The 16,424-nt window shown below is 36.8% G+C and overlaps 2 protein-coding genes across 10 annotated transcripts in view; one reads left to right on the top strand and one right to left on the bottom strand.

The window, feature by feature from the left end:
- The window catches only part of LOC136246548 (dendrite extension defective protein 1-like), a 230,756-nt gene that overhangs the window by 11,575 nt on the left and 202,757 nt on the right, over positions 1 to 16,424 (bottom strand). Inside the window, exons 8-9 of the mRNA XM_066038050.1 lie at positions 10,172 to 10,450; positions 7,424 to 7,691 (exon numbers count right to left, since the gene is read on the bottom strand). Coding sequence (XP_065894122.1) covers positions 7,424 to 7,691; positions 10,172 to 10,450 — 547 coding nt within the window. The remainder of the gene's footprint in view (positions 1 to 7,423; positions 7,692 to 10,171; positions 10,451 to 16,424) is intronic.
- On the top strand, positions 1,935 to 15,258 carry LOC136264172 (uncharacterized). Of its 9 annotated transcripts, XM_066058906.1 has the most exons (11): positions 1,935 to 2,482; positions 2,531 to 2,682; positions 2,805 to 2,909; positions 2,960 to 3,226; positions 3,290 to 3,318; positions 13,718 to 13,822; positions 14,076 to 14,140; positions 14,201 to 14,228; positions 14,279 to 14,411; positions 14,857 to 14,921; positions 14,981 to 15,257. In XM_066058906.1, exons 6-11 carry the CDS (start codon positions 13,812 to 13,814, stop codon positions 15,054 to 15,056), a joined length of 378 nt encoding a protein of 125 aa, XP_065914978.1. In that variant the 5' UTR covers positions 1,935 to 2,482; positions 2,531 to 2,682; positions 2,805 to 2,909; positions 2,960 to 3,226; positions 3,290 to 3,318; positions 13,718 to 13,811; the 3' UTR covers positions 15,057 to 15,257. The 9 variants fall into 9 exon arrangements, 8 of the variants coding, with proteins under 8 accessions (XP_065914978.1, XP_065914952.1, XP_065914960.1 ...); XM_066058880.1 differs by having other exon boundaries at positions 14,076 to 14,228; positions 14,981 to 15,258; XM_066058888.1 differs by having other exon boundaries at positions 3,162 to 3,226; positions 14,076 to 14,228; positions 14,981 to 15,258.

The following is a 16,424-nucleotide window of genomic DNA, read 5'->3' on the forward strand; positions in this document are numbered from 1 at the left end:
GTGAAAAGTAACTGGTAACTTAAAGAGCTGATATCTGAAGCGGCCAAGAATACAATTACTAAAGTTTAATCCATGCAAGAACACCTTGGCTATAATACAGGTGTGTACATGAAAGTAACTGGCAACTGAAATGGCTGATATCTGAAGTGGCCAAGAATGAATGGTCATATACAACTAATTCAAAAATTTAACACTGAACCTTTATAATTCAGCTGTGTTCTATATTCACTCTTGCTACATCGTAAAGTAATTTCTTTTAACTCTAATTGGCTGGTAATTTGGCCGCCTTTTTTAATAGTCAGTATAATAGAGCAAAAAAAGGCGGCCAAATTACCAGCCAATTAGAGTTAAAAGAAATTACTTTACGATGCAGCAAGAGTGAATATAGAACACAGCTGAATTATAAAGGTTCAGTGTTAAATTTTTGAATTAGTTGTATATGACCATTCATTCTTGGCCACTTCAGATATCAGCCATTTCAGTTGCCAGTTACTTTCATGTACACACCTGTTTTATAGCCAAGGTGTTCTTGCATGGATTAAACTTTAGTAACTGTATTCTTGGCCGCTTCAGATATCAGCTCTTTAAGTTACCAGTTACTTTTCACTTCAGCTGAGCTGTTTTTTCTTTTTGTTTTTTTACATTGGGTTCCAGGTACTTGTAGTTTCTTGGGCACGCCTTTTTTACAGCGAAGGTGTTTTTGGGGTGGATATCACTCATTTTTGTCAGTGATAGACTCTACATTTGGTTTAAAAGGTAATTTTTTGAAATGAGCAATTAACATTAATGCAGAATATTATCTTGGAGAGTCAATGATTGTTTCATAACACCGTAAATTCGGAAGTATGAATTTACGGTGTAGTATGACTGTTCTATTAGAGTAAATCTATCTTTACTGCCTACATGTGACGAATATATCTCATATCTGTGCATGTTAAATGCTTCAGACACCTAATTAAACTTGCAAGTGCCTAACTAGTTCACAGTTGCTACACAGCTATAAATACATTTGTAATTGTTATCATCATAATCATTTATCATGTTATAACCATTTTTTAATATTTTGGTCACAACTTCAGGATTAGAGCAGCAGAGAAGGGAATAGAGGACTCAACCATCAAGACTTGTATATGGGAGATGGAACAGTATTGCGATGGACAATGCCGGTACTAACCCCTCAAGGGTGTTGCAGTACAGTATAGATGCAAGACCAGAGCCTCGATCGTCACCTTTTGACTGTGGTCACAACTTCAGGATTGGAGCAGCAGAGAAAGGAATGGAGGACTCAATCATCAAGACTCTGGGAGATGGAATAGTATTGCCATGGACAATGCCAGCACTAACCCCTCAAGGATGTCACAGTGCAGTATCGATACAACCACTCCAACCAGTGCATAAGACCAGAACCTTGATCATCACCTTTTGACTGAAATTTTTATACTTGAAGCAATTAAAACAAAAAAGTTGTAGTACTTATACTTTCCTGAGGGAGCATGTCCCCAGAGTCCCAGACTCCCTTGCCTGTTCAGAGAATAATAGGATTGAGCCTTACTACCACTTTCACCTTTATTCTTGGCCCGGATGTACATATCAGCAACATAATACAGTAGTTGTAGATAATGCTAGTTAATGCCCCTAGCTATAGGTAGAGCTATAGGGGTGGGAAATTTTCCCTACTATCACACTATCACAGTAGTTCTTCTCGCAGTTCTTTGCCTGGCCATCATCAACTGCTGTCCATCAACTGCTGTCAAAACATTAGTCTCGTCCCCCAGACCCTTCCTCAAGCATGCTTATCACACAAAAATAACTTAGTTTAGCAGTGAACAAACAATTATTGACAGCTTATACTATACTAAAGTATACTTACTGCATTGTTTAACCATGTATACCACTAGGCGGGTCGGCTACGCCAGACTAGTATACCACCAGAATCCACCGGATTGACAACTAACACGTGATCTATTTAGGGGAAATCTCGTGGAAAGTCCCTAATTACCTTAAGCGGACACTCGTGATACGTGGTTTTAAATTGAATGGTTTAAGAATGTAACTGGATGGTGAGGCGTACTTTAATCGGCTCAACTTTAATGAGAAATTCGAGCCCCTCGTGAGAAACTACATCGCTTGAGCAACGTTTGAAGAAGTAAGAGTCAAGAATACTGAGCCGGTACTCTATGACATATGCCGGTCTTGAATGCTAACGAAATGAGGAGTGAAGTTTGTGCAACGTGTCACATCGCCACACACTGATTCACCGTGTTTGTGCGATAGGGTTTTTGGACCTGTCCACCAGATGTTGAAAGGAAATTCATTCCACCACATGTTGAAAGGAAATTCATTCCAACTTGTGAAGTTATTGATATACTCATTGTTGGGGTCCACGGGGACATCGATGATCATTTACCAGTCAGCTGTAAGTAATGTCACAACAGAAGGAAAGGAACCATTTCCATACCCCTATGGCATACTGATTTTCCAGGTCAGTTTATGTACACTCAACCACAGAAATGTAGAACTTTGGTTGCAGGTGGAAAATAAACACCTTTTTACTAGAGATTCACCCAGCTGGGATAAAATGTTGAAGTGAATGTCATTAGTACCAACTTGTTCATCAGGTATTGGACAATTCCAAGTGTCCAGATTATGCAGTTGTCCTCATGTTCAAGTTTACACGTTTAGGCAAGTTCCACAACATCCTACAATCTATTACTATATCAGTGTGGAATAATGCTTATATTATATTTTTCATATTCCAGGCTTTAGGTGTATTGTATTTAACACCTGCTTGTTGGTTTTTGCAGGCCATCTGGTCATACTGGTTTATCCACTAGCAGTTGAATGTGATCATGGTACATATGTAAGTTGAGACCACGCAAGAACAAAGATACAGGTGTCATGAATTTCAGGTCAGTTACCGTTCAGAGGAATTGTATTATTGCTATTGTTCTTTTTGTAGTTATCAATTATCACTGACCAGTTTGTGATAGCATACTTTTGTTTGACTAATGACCAAATGTTCTGGTGTACATGCTTACCCAACAGTTATGTTACTCACTTAACCTGCATATGGGATATATATTTTAGTTCATTTTGATTATCCATCCTTTATTGGTACAGCCTGGCATATTGATTTTTTGCACATTCTCTTTTTAATTCAGTGCCTGCTGGATTGTTTCGTCAGATATCGAAACAGGTGTCTTTGGTGTTGCGACCGATGTTCCAGGTCAGTTTGCATGTGTGTTTAATTTAATAAGGTTGACTTCAGTGCCTGCTTATTCTTTTACAGGTCTCGGTATCGAGTGTCATGAATTTCAGGTCAGTTGATGTATACAGAAGAATTGTATTATTGCAATTGTTGTTTTTGTAGTTATCAATTATCACTGTATACTAGTGATGAATATGCAGGTCAGTCTACTCAGATGTATCGGGCATAGTGTTGATGGGTTCAAACAAATATCCAGTGTAGACTGTAGTGGCATCAAGGGTGTTATTTTCCAGGTCAGTTTACATGTTGTGATGTTAGTGGTTTTTTCCTAGTACCCAGATGTTAAGTGTATTGTATTTAATGCCCACCTGTTATGTTTTTAAATTATGGTATATCAGTGTAGACAGTGCAACAGTAAGCCTTCTGTGTTGTAGTAACTATTTGTTTCATAATTATGCTGTTGTCCCGGAATGGTACAATTTTTGGGCAACCAGTGTGAAGTCCAGTGGTACAAACATTGTATTATGACCAAGTTGTGATAGCGTACTTTTGTTTGACTAATGTCCTAATGTTCAGGTTTGACATGCTTACCCAACAGTTATGTTATTCATTCACTTAGCCTGGGATATAATTTTTGTTCATTTTAATTATCCATGCTATTATTGACACAGCCCGGTATATTGATTTTTTGTACATTCTCTTTTAATTCAGTGCCTGCTGGATTGTGTCATCAGATATCGAAACAAGTGTTTTTGGTGTTGCGACCGATTTTCCAGGTCAGTTGCATGAGTGTTTAATTTAAGGTTAACTTCGGTACCTACTTATTCTTTTACAGATCTCAGTATCGTCATGCTGACATACAAGAAATCATCACTATTGTTGGAACTATTTTTAGTCAAGTCTTGATGTGATGTTGATTAACGTTGTTACATATTGTTGTATGTTTACCATATGGCAAGAAATTTTCATGGCCATCATGAAATTTGAATATTGTGTAAGTTGTGTGGAACAACCCCAACTCATACATGGTCACTGGCAAACCACGAACCACATTCGAGCCACAACACCATGAACCACATCCGAGCAATCCATTACAAAATTTTGTTGCACCATTTGTGTGTGCATAATACTTAATGAAAGCCACAACACAAGCTACATCGTACACACTACATAGAGGTGGTAACCCCTAAAAGCTTGTTACCTTTTGTATTCACCTTACCAGCCTTTGTGGTTAATCTATTAAAAATTACATGTAAATAGAGAATCGAAGAGTATGCTTAAAGCACCTTCACTAGTGATTTTGTTCTTCACACCATAAGACAACTGGAGATTTATAAACGCTCGCATGGGGTGTGGCACTAAATGGAATTTAAAAGATTTCTGCTTAAAACGCCATCCCTAGGGAACTTACGGTTCAGCACGCTGTCACTACTTGTTTATCAGGCATTAGAGTTTGTGTCCACGTCATGTCTTTAAAAGTTATTGTAGGGAATAGAGGTTTGATTGAAGAAAATACGCATATAGGCAAACCAGGATTGGATAATGTAGGTGCTAGATGGACTATACAAACACGGCTATGTTGACTGGTATAACGTGACAGTAGTTGTAACATAAGGTAGAGAAATAAAGTGAAATACGCCTATTTTTTTATTTTGCGATGGTTACTTTTAGCGAGGTCGCAAAAAAACTATGATGACGACTCCTAAAGATTTTTTTATCACGTAACGCAATACAAATCTATTGAGAGATGTTGCATAATCTAGGACTAATATTGCGAAACCGGCCCTACACGTAAATAACTCACAGTAGTGGCCGCGCGTCTTTTAATTGGGCGTGCGCTTTGTAGTTTCTTGGCCGCACGACTCACTACCGTGAGTCTTGATTTCAAAGCAATTAACAAAATGACTTATCACTGGCTGTTAGCCTGTAATGATTGGTCACTATTATTTACAGATCTTGATTGTGCACTAGCTACCTGTGTTTCATTTTTATCGTTATAACTCTATAGCTATTAAAAATTACTTCTATTTCTGAAAACATATTTCAAACTAAATAAGAAATCAAAATGTTAAGTTGTGGCAATTTTTTTCTCAAAACACAGCAAATTTTCTGTGATGTACCAAAATTTACCCTTGTGTAAGAAGCATGGTTCCTACATGTGTAGGGCAGCATTAAGAAATTTTGTAGGAAATATTCCTACACTGTTGAATTTTGTAAGAAAGATTCCTACACTGCAAGAAGATGTCTTACACTTTGTGCCATGTGTAGGAATCTTTCTTAATAAGTGTGGGAATATTTCCTACAAAATTCTGCAAAATTTCTCAATAAAGCACTACACGTGTAGGAACCATGCTTCCTACATAAGTGTAAAATTCCTTCCAGCACTTTACCTCAAAAATAATGATTTCTTATTTAGTTTGGAATATGTTTGAAGTAGTTCTATTTTAAGCAATAGTTAGACTTTAGCCCCCTGTGGTCTGAAGTCTAACTTATTTAGACCCTGTATGTAGTTGTTGTACTTTAACATTGTTGACAGCTGTTTGTAACAGAGAAATGTAGTGTTACCGTAATTTGCTTTTTTTGTTGTAAAATAATTTTCGTATGCAAAATTTGTACGAAAATTTCTTGCACGAAAATTTTTATACAACATCGAACTACTCTAATAGAGCAGTATTCTACGAAATATTTTTACACAAAAATTTTTATATCCCGAAATTTTTTTTCTTTTTCTTTTTTGCATGAAAATAAAGCAAATTACGGTATTTACATTACACATTGAAAATTAATTTTCAGATGGTGATGCGTTGCTAGCATTACCAGTGTAGGTGTGTGTAATATACATGAAAAGGGTCTAAGTAAACATGAAAAGGATCTAAGTAAGCATGAAAAGGGTCTAAGTAACTTAGACACCTCCAAAATCCACCAAATCCACCACAAAAGGGTCTAAAACTTTTCTACACACCAATTTTCAGCTCCTTCCCATAATTGATTTACCTTGTAGGAGTGACAACATTAGTGGTATTTTTCTTGAATAATTATTGTTAATAACTCCTTGACTATTTGTATTCTGTATATACCAAGATGCACCCCAAATAGCAAGGAAATAGAATAATATGTTCGGATTTATTGCAGTTTTTTGTAAGTGTGCAAATATTCTAAGAAAACAAACAAAAAAATAAACAGAGATTAAGATTTTGAAAGGCTCATGTCTCTAGAATGTCTATAGCTATAATTGCATGAAAATCACATAATTGTTCTCCCTGCCTCTTTGGCTTCACAACACCCTACCATGCATCTTGATCTTGTTTGCAACAACTGAAAAGGTAAAGTTAAGTTGTCCAACATGATAATTACTAAATGGCAAATGATATACTCAGCTTGTGAAGTCTCATTGCAAATACATGTAAAACTTAGAAATTTTAAATTTGTGTAGTGATCATAGAAATAAAAAGCAATGAAACAAGGGAGGCCTGCTACACCTGCAGTACGTATTATTGGAGATTTAATCTATGGCCATGCCTAGTCTGAAGTACCCTGTACAGTAGGCATTAATTGTCTATCAGAACAGTATATCTGCAAACAAAATGGCTATTCCACTTTGTTTTCTGCTATGTTCTGTACATTGTAGAGCATTGCAAAACAAGAACAGTACGAGAAGGTACCCCCTGCATCAATTCATTCATTACAGAATTTTCATTATCTCCCTCGTGATAGCCTAAGAAACAATTACCATGCTACCTACAAGTCAACACCTACAAGAATGTAGTGGAGACACAAAGGTGGACAAATGTAAGTCATGAAACATGCATTGTAGCTGTAGGGGAAAAAGACGCATCTCCATCCTAAGTAATGTCACACATTGAACAAATCAAGCCTGCAGCATCATTCATAATCAAGTTATGTCTGGCTGAAGGCATCTGTTAGTCAATAAACATCAGTACAGTATTGCGTCAAAAGTGTTTTTGGTGGCTCTACATGCACATTTGGGCTAAATTATACCATATGCTACCAACAAGTCACTGTGAAAAGATATTTTATGGTATGAAAGAGCCAATCTTCATCATTCCTACTCTATGCACTTATTTATTATTATTTATTAGTTATTTATTATTTTTATTTATTAAGCTTTAGTAGCACAAGTACTTCATTGACAAGTTATTTTTTCGGCATCTCTTTAATTGTTACCAATTCGTAACAGATTTTACAGTTACATACTTTTTCCAACTTGAAACATCCACACTCCAGGTATCCCCACATTACTAGTCTCATCAATGTAGATAATATCTGGAGTTGATGATCCAGCAATTGTAAAATTATTAACACCATCACCAGCATTAATTCCTGCTATTGCTTCATCTCCACCGAATCCATTAATTCCACCAAACATGTCACCAGTAGTCCACTGTATTCTCCCAAAAGCATATAGGAATATTACAAATGATTCATATCCATCACCGGCTAGGACACACTGGAATGTGTTTAACTGTAATGATAGCAATGTATGTTAAGATGCAATGCTTACACATGAACTTTAAGTGCAAATCAAGGTGATGGTGTACCAAATCTAACATATACAGCTACTGATTTATTCAAGACATATGACATAAGGAGAATTCTGCACATGCGTAACTACTGTATGATCAAGCTTTATGATAATAAATTATTGTATTAATAGGGATAATTGCACAGATGTCACTTTTCAATTTCACTATGGATATTTTATGCTGGAACCTACTTATCTATCATAATTTTACATAGAGTGTCTTAGTACGTCAATTAAGCTAGATGGTGTGATACAATACCTTGTTTCCTACAGAACTAGATCATTGAGGAGCACAGCCTCATCAGAGGTTTGGTGGCTGATTCTGATCGTTAAGGGGGTGTATATAGCCCATTGCAATCATTTTATAATAGTTCAACGGAATCTAAATACGCTCCTTTAAGGAAAGCGTCGATATGGAAATTAATGCCTTGATATGATTTTCTAGCATGTAGAAGACAACTATTTAACTGAAGATGCAAGAAATGGCGAAGTGCAGAAGGCAGACATTTGTCAACCAGAAAAGGCACATCCCACTCATTGAGTTTGTTATTGTGGCATATAATGGTGGCCATGCACTGTTTCGGTTGGCCTCTAGCCTTGAAACTGTGGTCAGTGAGGCAGGCAGACCAAAATAGGGAATTGATACAATTGTGTATCCCCCATCCCCCGTGTTTTCTTGTTACTGAAGTGTTATTTGATGTTGAATGGAGTAAGACTATCCGTAAAGGTGATTTTCATCATGCACAATAGAAACACTGCATTTTTTGTGGTGCCTGCCACTTTAGGGGAAGCTTACTAAACAGTACTACCATACTGATTGATAGCCATTCTGTCAGTATATTTAGCTGCATAACAAACCACTCTATTTAGGGATGCGCCGATTTTGCCAGCAAAATTTTTGGAAAACTACGTTGGTAAAAGCAAAGAGCAAAATGCTGGAAAAATAGGTGGAAAATTGGAAAAATGAGCACCAAAGAATGGAAACTTGGCACATTTTGTATGATAAAGATCGAGATACTCTAATAGAACAGTCACGCATAGTATTAGGACAACACATGCTCATAGGAAATGGTGACTAAAGATCGAGATACTCTAATAGAGCAGTCACTACGTACGAAATATTCTAATAGAGCAGTCACACATACTTGTAAGCTAGAGATACTGCAATTAATTTTTACTGATGCTCAGCAAAATAGAAAAATTTAGAGCAAAATATTGAGCAAAACAGGTAAAAAATAAAAGAATTGCTGGAAAGAAAAATAGGTGGAAAAAAAAGCAAAATAGGCTCATCCCTAACTCTATTGGAGCATTCAGCTATATTAAATCTTAATAGGTATTAGAGTGTTTAGCTAATGAAGGTACTGTTAGCTAATGAAGGTACTGTTATTTTTAAGAATAGTGCTCAATTAGGTGATATATATATATATTAGAGTGTTTAGCTATATCATAAAACCTTATTAGAATGTTCAGCTACAGATAGGTAAAAACCAATTGTAGCACACTGCAAAATTAGCGTCCATGTACCAAACAAGTTATCTTTGAAATTACCATAAATAAAATTTAGGGCGGATTGATTTCGTTCACAAAGTTTTTGGCATAATAGGTGGGTTAAAGCAATGCTGGCATAGTAGGTGTAATTTTTGTGAAGTGGACATACAGGCAAATTTGTGAATAAATCTGCTACAAACCTTAATTTCAGGTGTCTGTTGATCCTATTTTTGTTCATTTCTTAATAAAAATCTGTGCAAAATTGAATTGGTCGGCTCTGAGCAACAACTTTTCAAATGGATATGGCCAAAAGGAAACAAAGCATATAGCTATATTAAAAAGGGTTTATGCCATCCACCAAATCATAAACTAATAGATTGTATATATATATTCAAAATTTGTCAGCAGCTGGGGGCTGTACTCCCATCTATAACTCACAAGCAAATTTTTAAAAATCCAGGATACACCCCCGAGCACAAGTTTGGTAAAAATATACAGTATGTAGAGTGCTAAAGGTGGTGGACATTCAAAGTTCAAAATCATTCCACTGAGTGAAGAGAACATGGAGCTATATTTAAATGAAAATAAGGATTTCTTTTATGTTAATATACTCATGGCATGGTGCACCATCTTTTAGACCTCACAACACTACTGTGATTTGATATGTATGTCTTTGTGTGTGTGTGTGTGTGTGTGTGTGTGTGTGTGTGTGTGTGTGTGTGTGTGTGTGTGTGTGTGTGTGTGTGTGTGTGTGTGTGTGTGTGTGTGTGTGTGTGTGTGTGTGTGTGTGTGTGTGTGTGTGTGTGTGAGTGTGTGTCTGCCCAATGACAAAGAAGAAGGAATTTCTGATTGCCCAGGAATAATTATACAAATGTGAACAATTATATATTATAACAATATGTCCTGTACATAATAAATTATTTAGTTGGTACCTTGTCATAATGCATAGAATAGTATCCAACAGCATCCCATGTTGCAATGAATAGGTGAGTGATATTGGAACTATACATTGGAAAAGCTTTTCTTATTTCATTGGTTGCTCTATCAAGGAGGTCAGGGTCAGAGGTCTGACGATAGAACACTTGGCCATTTCCTCTAATGTCAATATCAATCCAGAATGGTGCAATAAATTTGTCAGAATTTATTGAAAAAACACGTCTGTTGACTAGAGAATGGTCAAGTTCAAAGTGAATGATGCCATTATCACTAACCTACAGCAACAGGAAGACACAAAAATTAAGTCAATCAATTACTGAGGTTTTTAAATATTTAACTACTGTACAACTTAATAATTTAAAGTACTACAGCAACTTATGACCATATAATATTAAGATTACATTTAATGGTTAATATTACAATAACACAATTACATTTTAATGGTTTGGTATGTATAGGTTCATAATTTGGAAAATCCGTTGATCTACGCACATAGATGTTCAGATATGCAAATTAACGCTATGGGAAGGTCAACGCTACGAGTTTGAAATTTTCACCATGAATGCCACCAACCATAGTGTATATCTCACTTTAACACATAGCAGGCTTATATAACCATGAGTTTGAGCATCCTTTTCATGGTGGTATATGTATATCCACCCCAAAAACACCTTCGCTGTAAAAAAGGCGCGCCCAAGAAACTACAAGTACCTGGAACCCAATGTAAAAAAACAAAAAGAAAAATCAGCTTAGCTGAAGTGAAAAGTAACTGGTAACTTAAAGAGCTGATATCTGAAGCGGCCAAGAATACAATTACTAAAGTTTAATCCATGCAAGAACACCTTGGCTATAAAACAGGTGTATACATGAAAGTAACTGGCAACTGAAATGGCTGATATCTGAAGCGGCCAAGAATGAATGGTCATATACAACTAATTCAAAAATTTAACACTGAACCTTTATAATTCAGCTGTGTTCTATATTCACTCTTGCTGCATCGTAAAGTAATTTCTTTTAACTCTAATTGGCTGGTAATTTGGCCGCCTTTTTTTTGCTCTATTATACTGACTATTAAAAAAGGCGGCCAAATTACCAGCCAATTAGAGTTAAAAGAAATTACTTTACGATGCAGCAAGAGTGAATATAGAACACAGCTGAATTATAAAGGTTCAGTGTTAAATTTTTGAATTAGTTGTATATGACCATTCATTCTTGGCCGCTTCAGATATCAGCCATTTCAGTTGCCAGTTACTTTCATGTATACACCTGTTTTATAGCCAAGGTGTTCTTGCATGGATTAAACTTTAGTAATTGTATTCTTGGCCGCTTCAGATATCAGCTCTTTAAGTTACCAGTTACTTTTCACTTCAGCTAAGCTGATTTTTCTTTTTGTTTTTTACATTGGGTTCCAGGTACTTGTAGTTTCTTGGGCGCGCCTTTTTTACAGCGAAGATGTTTTTGGGATGGATATCACTGATTTTTGTCAGTGATAGACTCTACATTTGGTTTAAAAGGTAATTTTTTGGAAATGAGCAATTAACATTAATGCAGAATATTATCTTGGAGAGTCAGTAAAATCCATACATAATAATGATTGTTTCATAACACCGTAAATTCAGAAGTATGAATTTACGGTGTAGTATGACTGTTCTATTAGAGTAAATTTATCTTTACTGCCTGCACGTCATGAATATATCTCATATCTGTGCATGTTAAATGCTTCAGACACCTAATTAAAATTGCAAGTGCCTAATTAGTTAACAGTTGCTACACAGCTATAAATACATTTGTAATTGTTATCATCATAATCATTTATCATGTTATAACCATTTTTTAATATTTTGGTCACAACTTCAGGATTAGAGCAGCAGAGAAAGGAATAGAGGACTCAACCATCAAGACTTGTATATGGGAGATGGAACAGTATTGCGATGGACAATGCCGGTACTAACCCCTCAAGGGTGTTGCAGTACAGTATAGATGCAAGACCAGAGCCTCGATCGTCACCTTTTGACTGTGGTCACAACTTCAGGATTGGAGCAGCAGAGAAAGGAATGGAGGACTCAATCATCAAGACTCTGGGAGATGGAATAGTATTGCCATGGACAATGCCAGCACTAACCCCTCAAGGATGTCACAGTGCAGTATCGATACAACCACTCCAACCAGTGCATAAGACCAGAGCTCGATCATCACCTTTTGACTGAAATTTTTATACTTGATGAAGCAATTAAAACAAAAAAGTTATAGTACTTGTACTTTCCTGAGGGAACATGTCCCCTGAGTCCCAGACTCCCTTGCCTGTTCAGCAGAATAATAGGATTGAGCCTTACTACCATTTTCACCTTTATTCTTGGCCTGAATGCTCGCCTGAATGTACATATCAGCAACTTAATACAGTAGCTGTGGATAAAGCTAGTTAATGCCCCTAGGCAGAGCTATAGGGGTGGGAATTTTTCCCTACTATCATACTATCATAGTAGTTCTTCTCGCAGTTCTTTGCCTGGCCATCATCAACTGCTGTCCATCAACTGCTGTCAAAACATTAGTCTCGTCCCCCAGACCCTTCCTCAAGCATGCTTATCACACAAAAATAACTTAGTTTAGCAGTGCACAAACAATTATTCATTGACAGCTTATACTACACTTACCGCATTGTTGAACCATGTATACCACCAGAATCCACCAGATTGACAACTAACACGTGATCTATTTAGGGGAAATCTCGTGGAAAGTCCCTAATTACCTTAAGCGGACACTCATGATACGTGGTTTTAAATTGAATGGTTTAAGAATACTGGATGGTCCGGTGAGGCGTACTTTAATCGGCTCGACTTTACTGAGAAACTCGAGCCCCTCGTGAGAAACTACATCGCTTGAGCAACGCTTGAAAAAGTAAGAGTCCGGCAAGAATACTGAGGGATTCTATGATATATGCCGGTCTTGAATGCTAACGAAACGAGGAGTGAAGTTTGTGCAACGTGTCACATTGCCACACACTGATTCACCGTGTTTGTGCGATAGGGTTTTTGGACCTGTCCACCAGATGTTGAAAGGAAATTCATTCCAACTTCTGAAGTTATTGGTATACTCATTGTTGGGGTCCATGGGGATATCGATGAGCATTTACCAGTCAGCTGTAAGTAATGTCACAACAGAAGGAAAGGAACCATTTCCATACCCCTATGGCATACTGATTTTCCAGGTCAGTTTATGTACACCCAACCACAGAAATGTAGAACTTTGGTTGCAGGTGGAAAATGAACACCTTTTTACTCAGTTACAAGGGATTCACCCAGCTGGAATAAAATGTTGAAGTGAATGTCATTAGTACCTACTTGCAGTTCATCAGGTATTGGACAATTCCAAGTGTCCAGATTATGCAGTTGTCCTCATGTTCAAGTTTACACGTTTAGGCAAGTTCCACAACATCCTATAATCTATTACTATATCAGTGTGGAATAATGCTTATATAATATTTTTCATATTCCAGGCTTTAGGTATGTGTATTATATTTAACACCTGCTTGTTGGTTTTTGCAGGCCATCTGGTCATACTGGTTTATCCACTAGCAGTTGAATGTGATCATGGTACATATGTAAGTTGAGACCATGCAGGAACAAAGATACAGGTGTCATGAATTTCAGGTCAGTTGACATTCAGAGGAATTGTATTATTGCAATTGTTCTTTTTGTAGTTATCAATTATCAGTGACTAGTTTGTGATAGCGTACTTTTGTTTGACTAATGACCAAATGTTCTGGTTTACATGCTTACCCAACAGTTATGTTACTCACTTAACCTGCATATGGGATATATATTTTTAGTTCATTTTGATTATTCATCCTTTATTGGTACAGCCTGGCATATTGATTTTTTGCACATTCTCTTTTTAATTCAGTGCCTGCTGGATTGTTTCGTCAGATATCGAAACAGATGTCTTTGGTGTTGCGACCGATGTTCCAGGTCAGTTTGCATGTGTGTTTAATTTAAGGTTGACTTCAGTGCCTGCTTATTCTTTTACAGGTCTCAGTATTGAGTGTCATGATTTCAGGTCAGTTGACGTACAGAAGAATTGTATTATTGCAATTGTTGTTTTTGTAGTTATCAATTATCACTGTATACTAGTGATGTGAATTTGCAGGTCAGTCTACTCAGATGTATCAGGCATAGTGTTGATGGGATCGAACAAATATCCAGTGTAGACTGTAGTGGCATCAAGGGTGTTAATTTCCAGGTCAGTTTACATGTTGTGATGTTAGTGATTTTTTCCTAGTACCAAGATATTAAGTGTATTGTATTTAATGCCCACCTGTTATGTTTTTAAATTATGGTATATCAGTGTAGACAGTGCAACAGTAAGCCTTCTGTGTTGTAGTAACTATTTGTTTCGTAATATTATGCTGTTGTCCCGGAATGGCACAATTTTTGGGCAACCAGTGTGAAGTCCAGTGGTACAAACATTGTATTATGACCAAGTTGTGATAGCGTACTTTTGTTTGACTAATGTCCTAATGTTCTGGTTTGACTAAAGTCTTAATGTTCTGGTTTAACATGCTTACCCAACAGTTATGTTATTCATTCACTTAGCCTGGGATATAATTTTTGTTCATTTTGATTATCCATGCTATTATTGACACAGCCCGGTATATTGATTTTTTGTACATTCTCTTTTAATTCAGTGCCTGCTGGATTGTGTCATCAGATATCGAAACAGGTGTTTTTGGTGTTGCGACCGATGTTCCAGGTCAGTTGCATGAGTGTTTAATTTAAGGTTAATTTCAGTGCCTGCTTATTCTTTTACAGGTCTCAGTATCGTCATGCTGACATACAAGAAATCATCACTATTGTCGGAACTATTTTTAGTCAAGTCTTGATGTGATGTTAATTAACGTTGTTACACATTGTTGTATGTTTACCATATGGCAAGAAATTATCATGGCCATCATGAAATTTGAATATTGTGTAAGTTGTGTGGACCAACCCCAACTCATACATGGTCACTGGCAAACCACGAACCACATTCGAGCCACAACACCACCAACCACATTCGAGCAATCCATTACAAAACTTTGTTGCACCATTTGTGTGTGCATAATACTTAATGAAAGCCACAACACAAGCTACACGGTACACACTACATAGAGGTGGTAACCTCTAAAGGCTTGTTACCTTTTTTTTATTTTATTTATTTTCCTTTTTTATTCACCTTATCGGCCTTTGTGGTTAATCTATTAAAAATTACATGTAAGCAGAGAATTGAAGAGTATGCTTAAAGCACCTTCGCTAGTGATTTTGTTCTTCAAACCATAAGACAACTGGCGATTTATAAACGCTCGCATGGGGTGTGGTACTAAATGGAATTTAAAAGATTTCTGCTTAAAACGCCATCCCTAGGGAACTTACGGTTCAGCACGCTGTCACAACTTGTTTATCAGGCATTAGAGTTTGTGTCCACGTCGTGTCTTTAAAAGTTATTGTAGGGATTAGAGGTTGATTTAAGAAAATACGCGTATAGGCAAACCAGGATTGGATAATGTCAGTGCTAGATGGACTATACAAACACGGCTATGTTGACTGGTTGACTGGTATAACATGACAGTAGTTGTAACATAAGGTAGAGAAATAAAGTGAAATACGCCTATTTTTTATTTTGCGATGGTTACTTTTTTATTTTAGCGAGGTCGCAAGAAAACTACGATGATGATGATGATAACGACTCCTAAAGATATTTTATCACGTAACGCAATACAAATCTATTGAGAGATGTTGCATAATTTAGGACTAATATTGCGAAACCGGCCCTACACGTAAATAACTCACAGTAGTGGCCGCGCGTCTTTTAATTGGGCGTGCGCTTTGTAGTTTCTTGGCCGCGCGACTCACTACCGTGAGTCTTTTTTCTGTAACACAAGCACATCACCATGGGTGGTGGTGGGAGTGGTGGGTGGGCAATTGGTTTATGAACAGAAAATGGTCGAGTTGGTAATATGGCACCTTCAGCCTTAATATTGGGCTTCAAGACCACCTGTACCACTGTAAAGAAAAGAAATCTGTGTAGAAAACACCTTGGCAACTGTCCACGGTTGTCCATGTCTCTAGCCTAATGTTTCAGCTAGCCAGTGGCATTAGTCTATGTACCTCAGTCATGGCTATAATATTGATAGGCTGTATACGACTGAAGTACTGTACAAATTAAAATGTACATTAAAATAGTTGCAGGTGTACCTTGTTTCATTGCTTTTCATTC

Source organism: Dysidea avara, chromosome 1 (genome assembly GCF_963678975.1).
Source record: "Dysidea avara chromosome 1, odDysAvar1.4, whole genome shotgun sequence".
NCBI lineage: Eukaryota > Metazoa > Porifera > Demospongiae > Dictyoceratida > Dysideidae > Dysidea > Dysidea avara.

Coding starts and splice junctions, on each gene's coding strand:
- LOC136264172 (XM_066058880.1), top strand. Junction 14,229..14,278: donor ATTGAGTGTCATGATTTCAG/GTCAGTTGACGT, acceptor TTGTTTTTGTAG/TTATCAATTATCACTGTATA. Junction 14,922..14,980: donor TGTTGCGACCGATGTTCCAG/GTCAGTTGCATG, acceptor ATTCTTTTACAG/GTCTCAGTATCGTCATGCTG.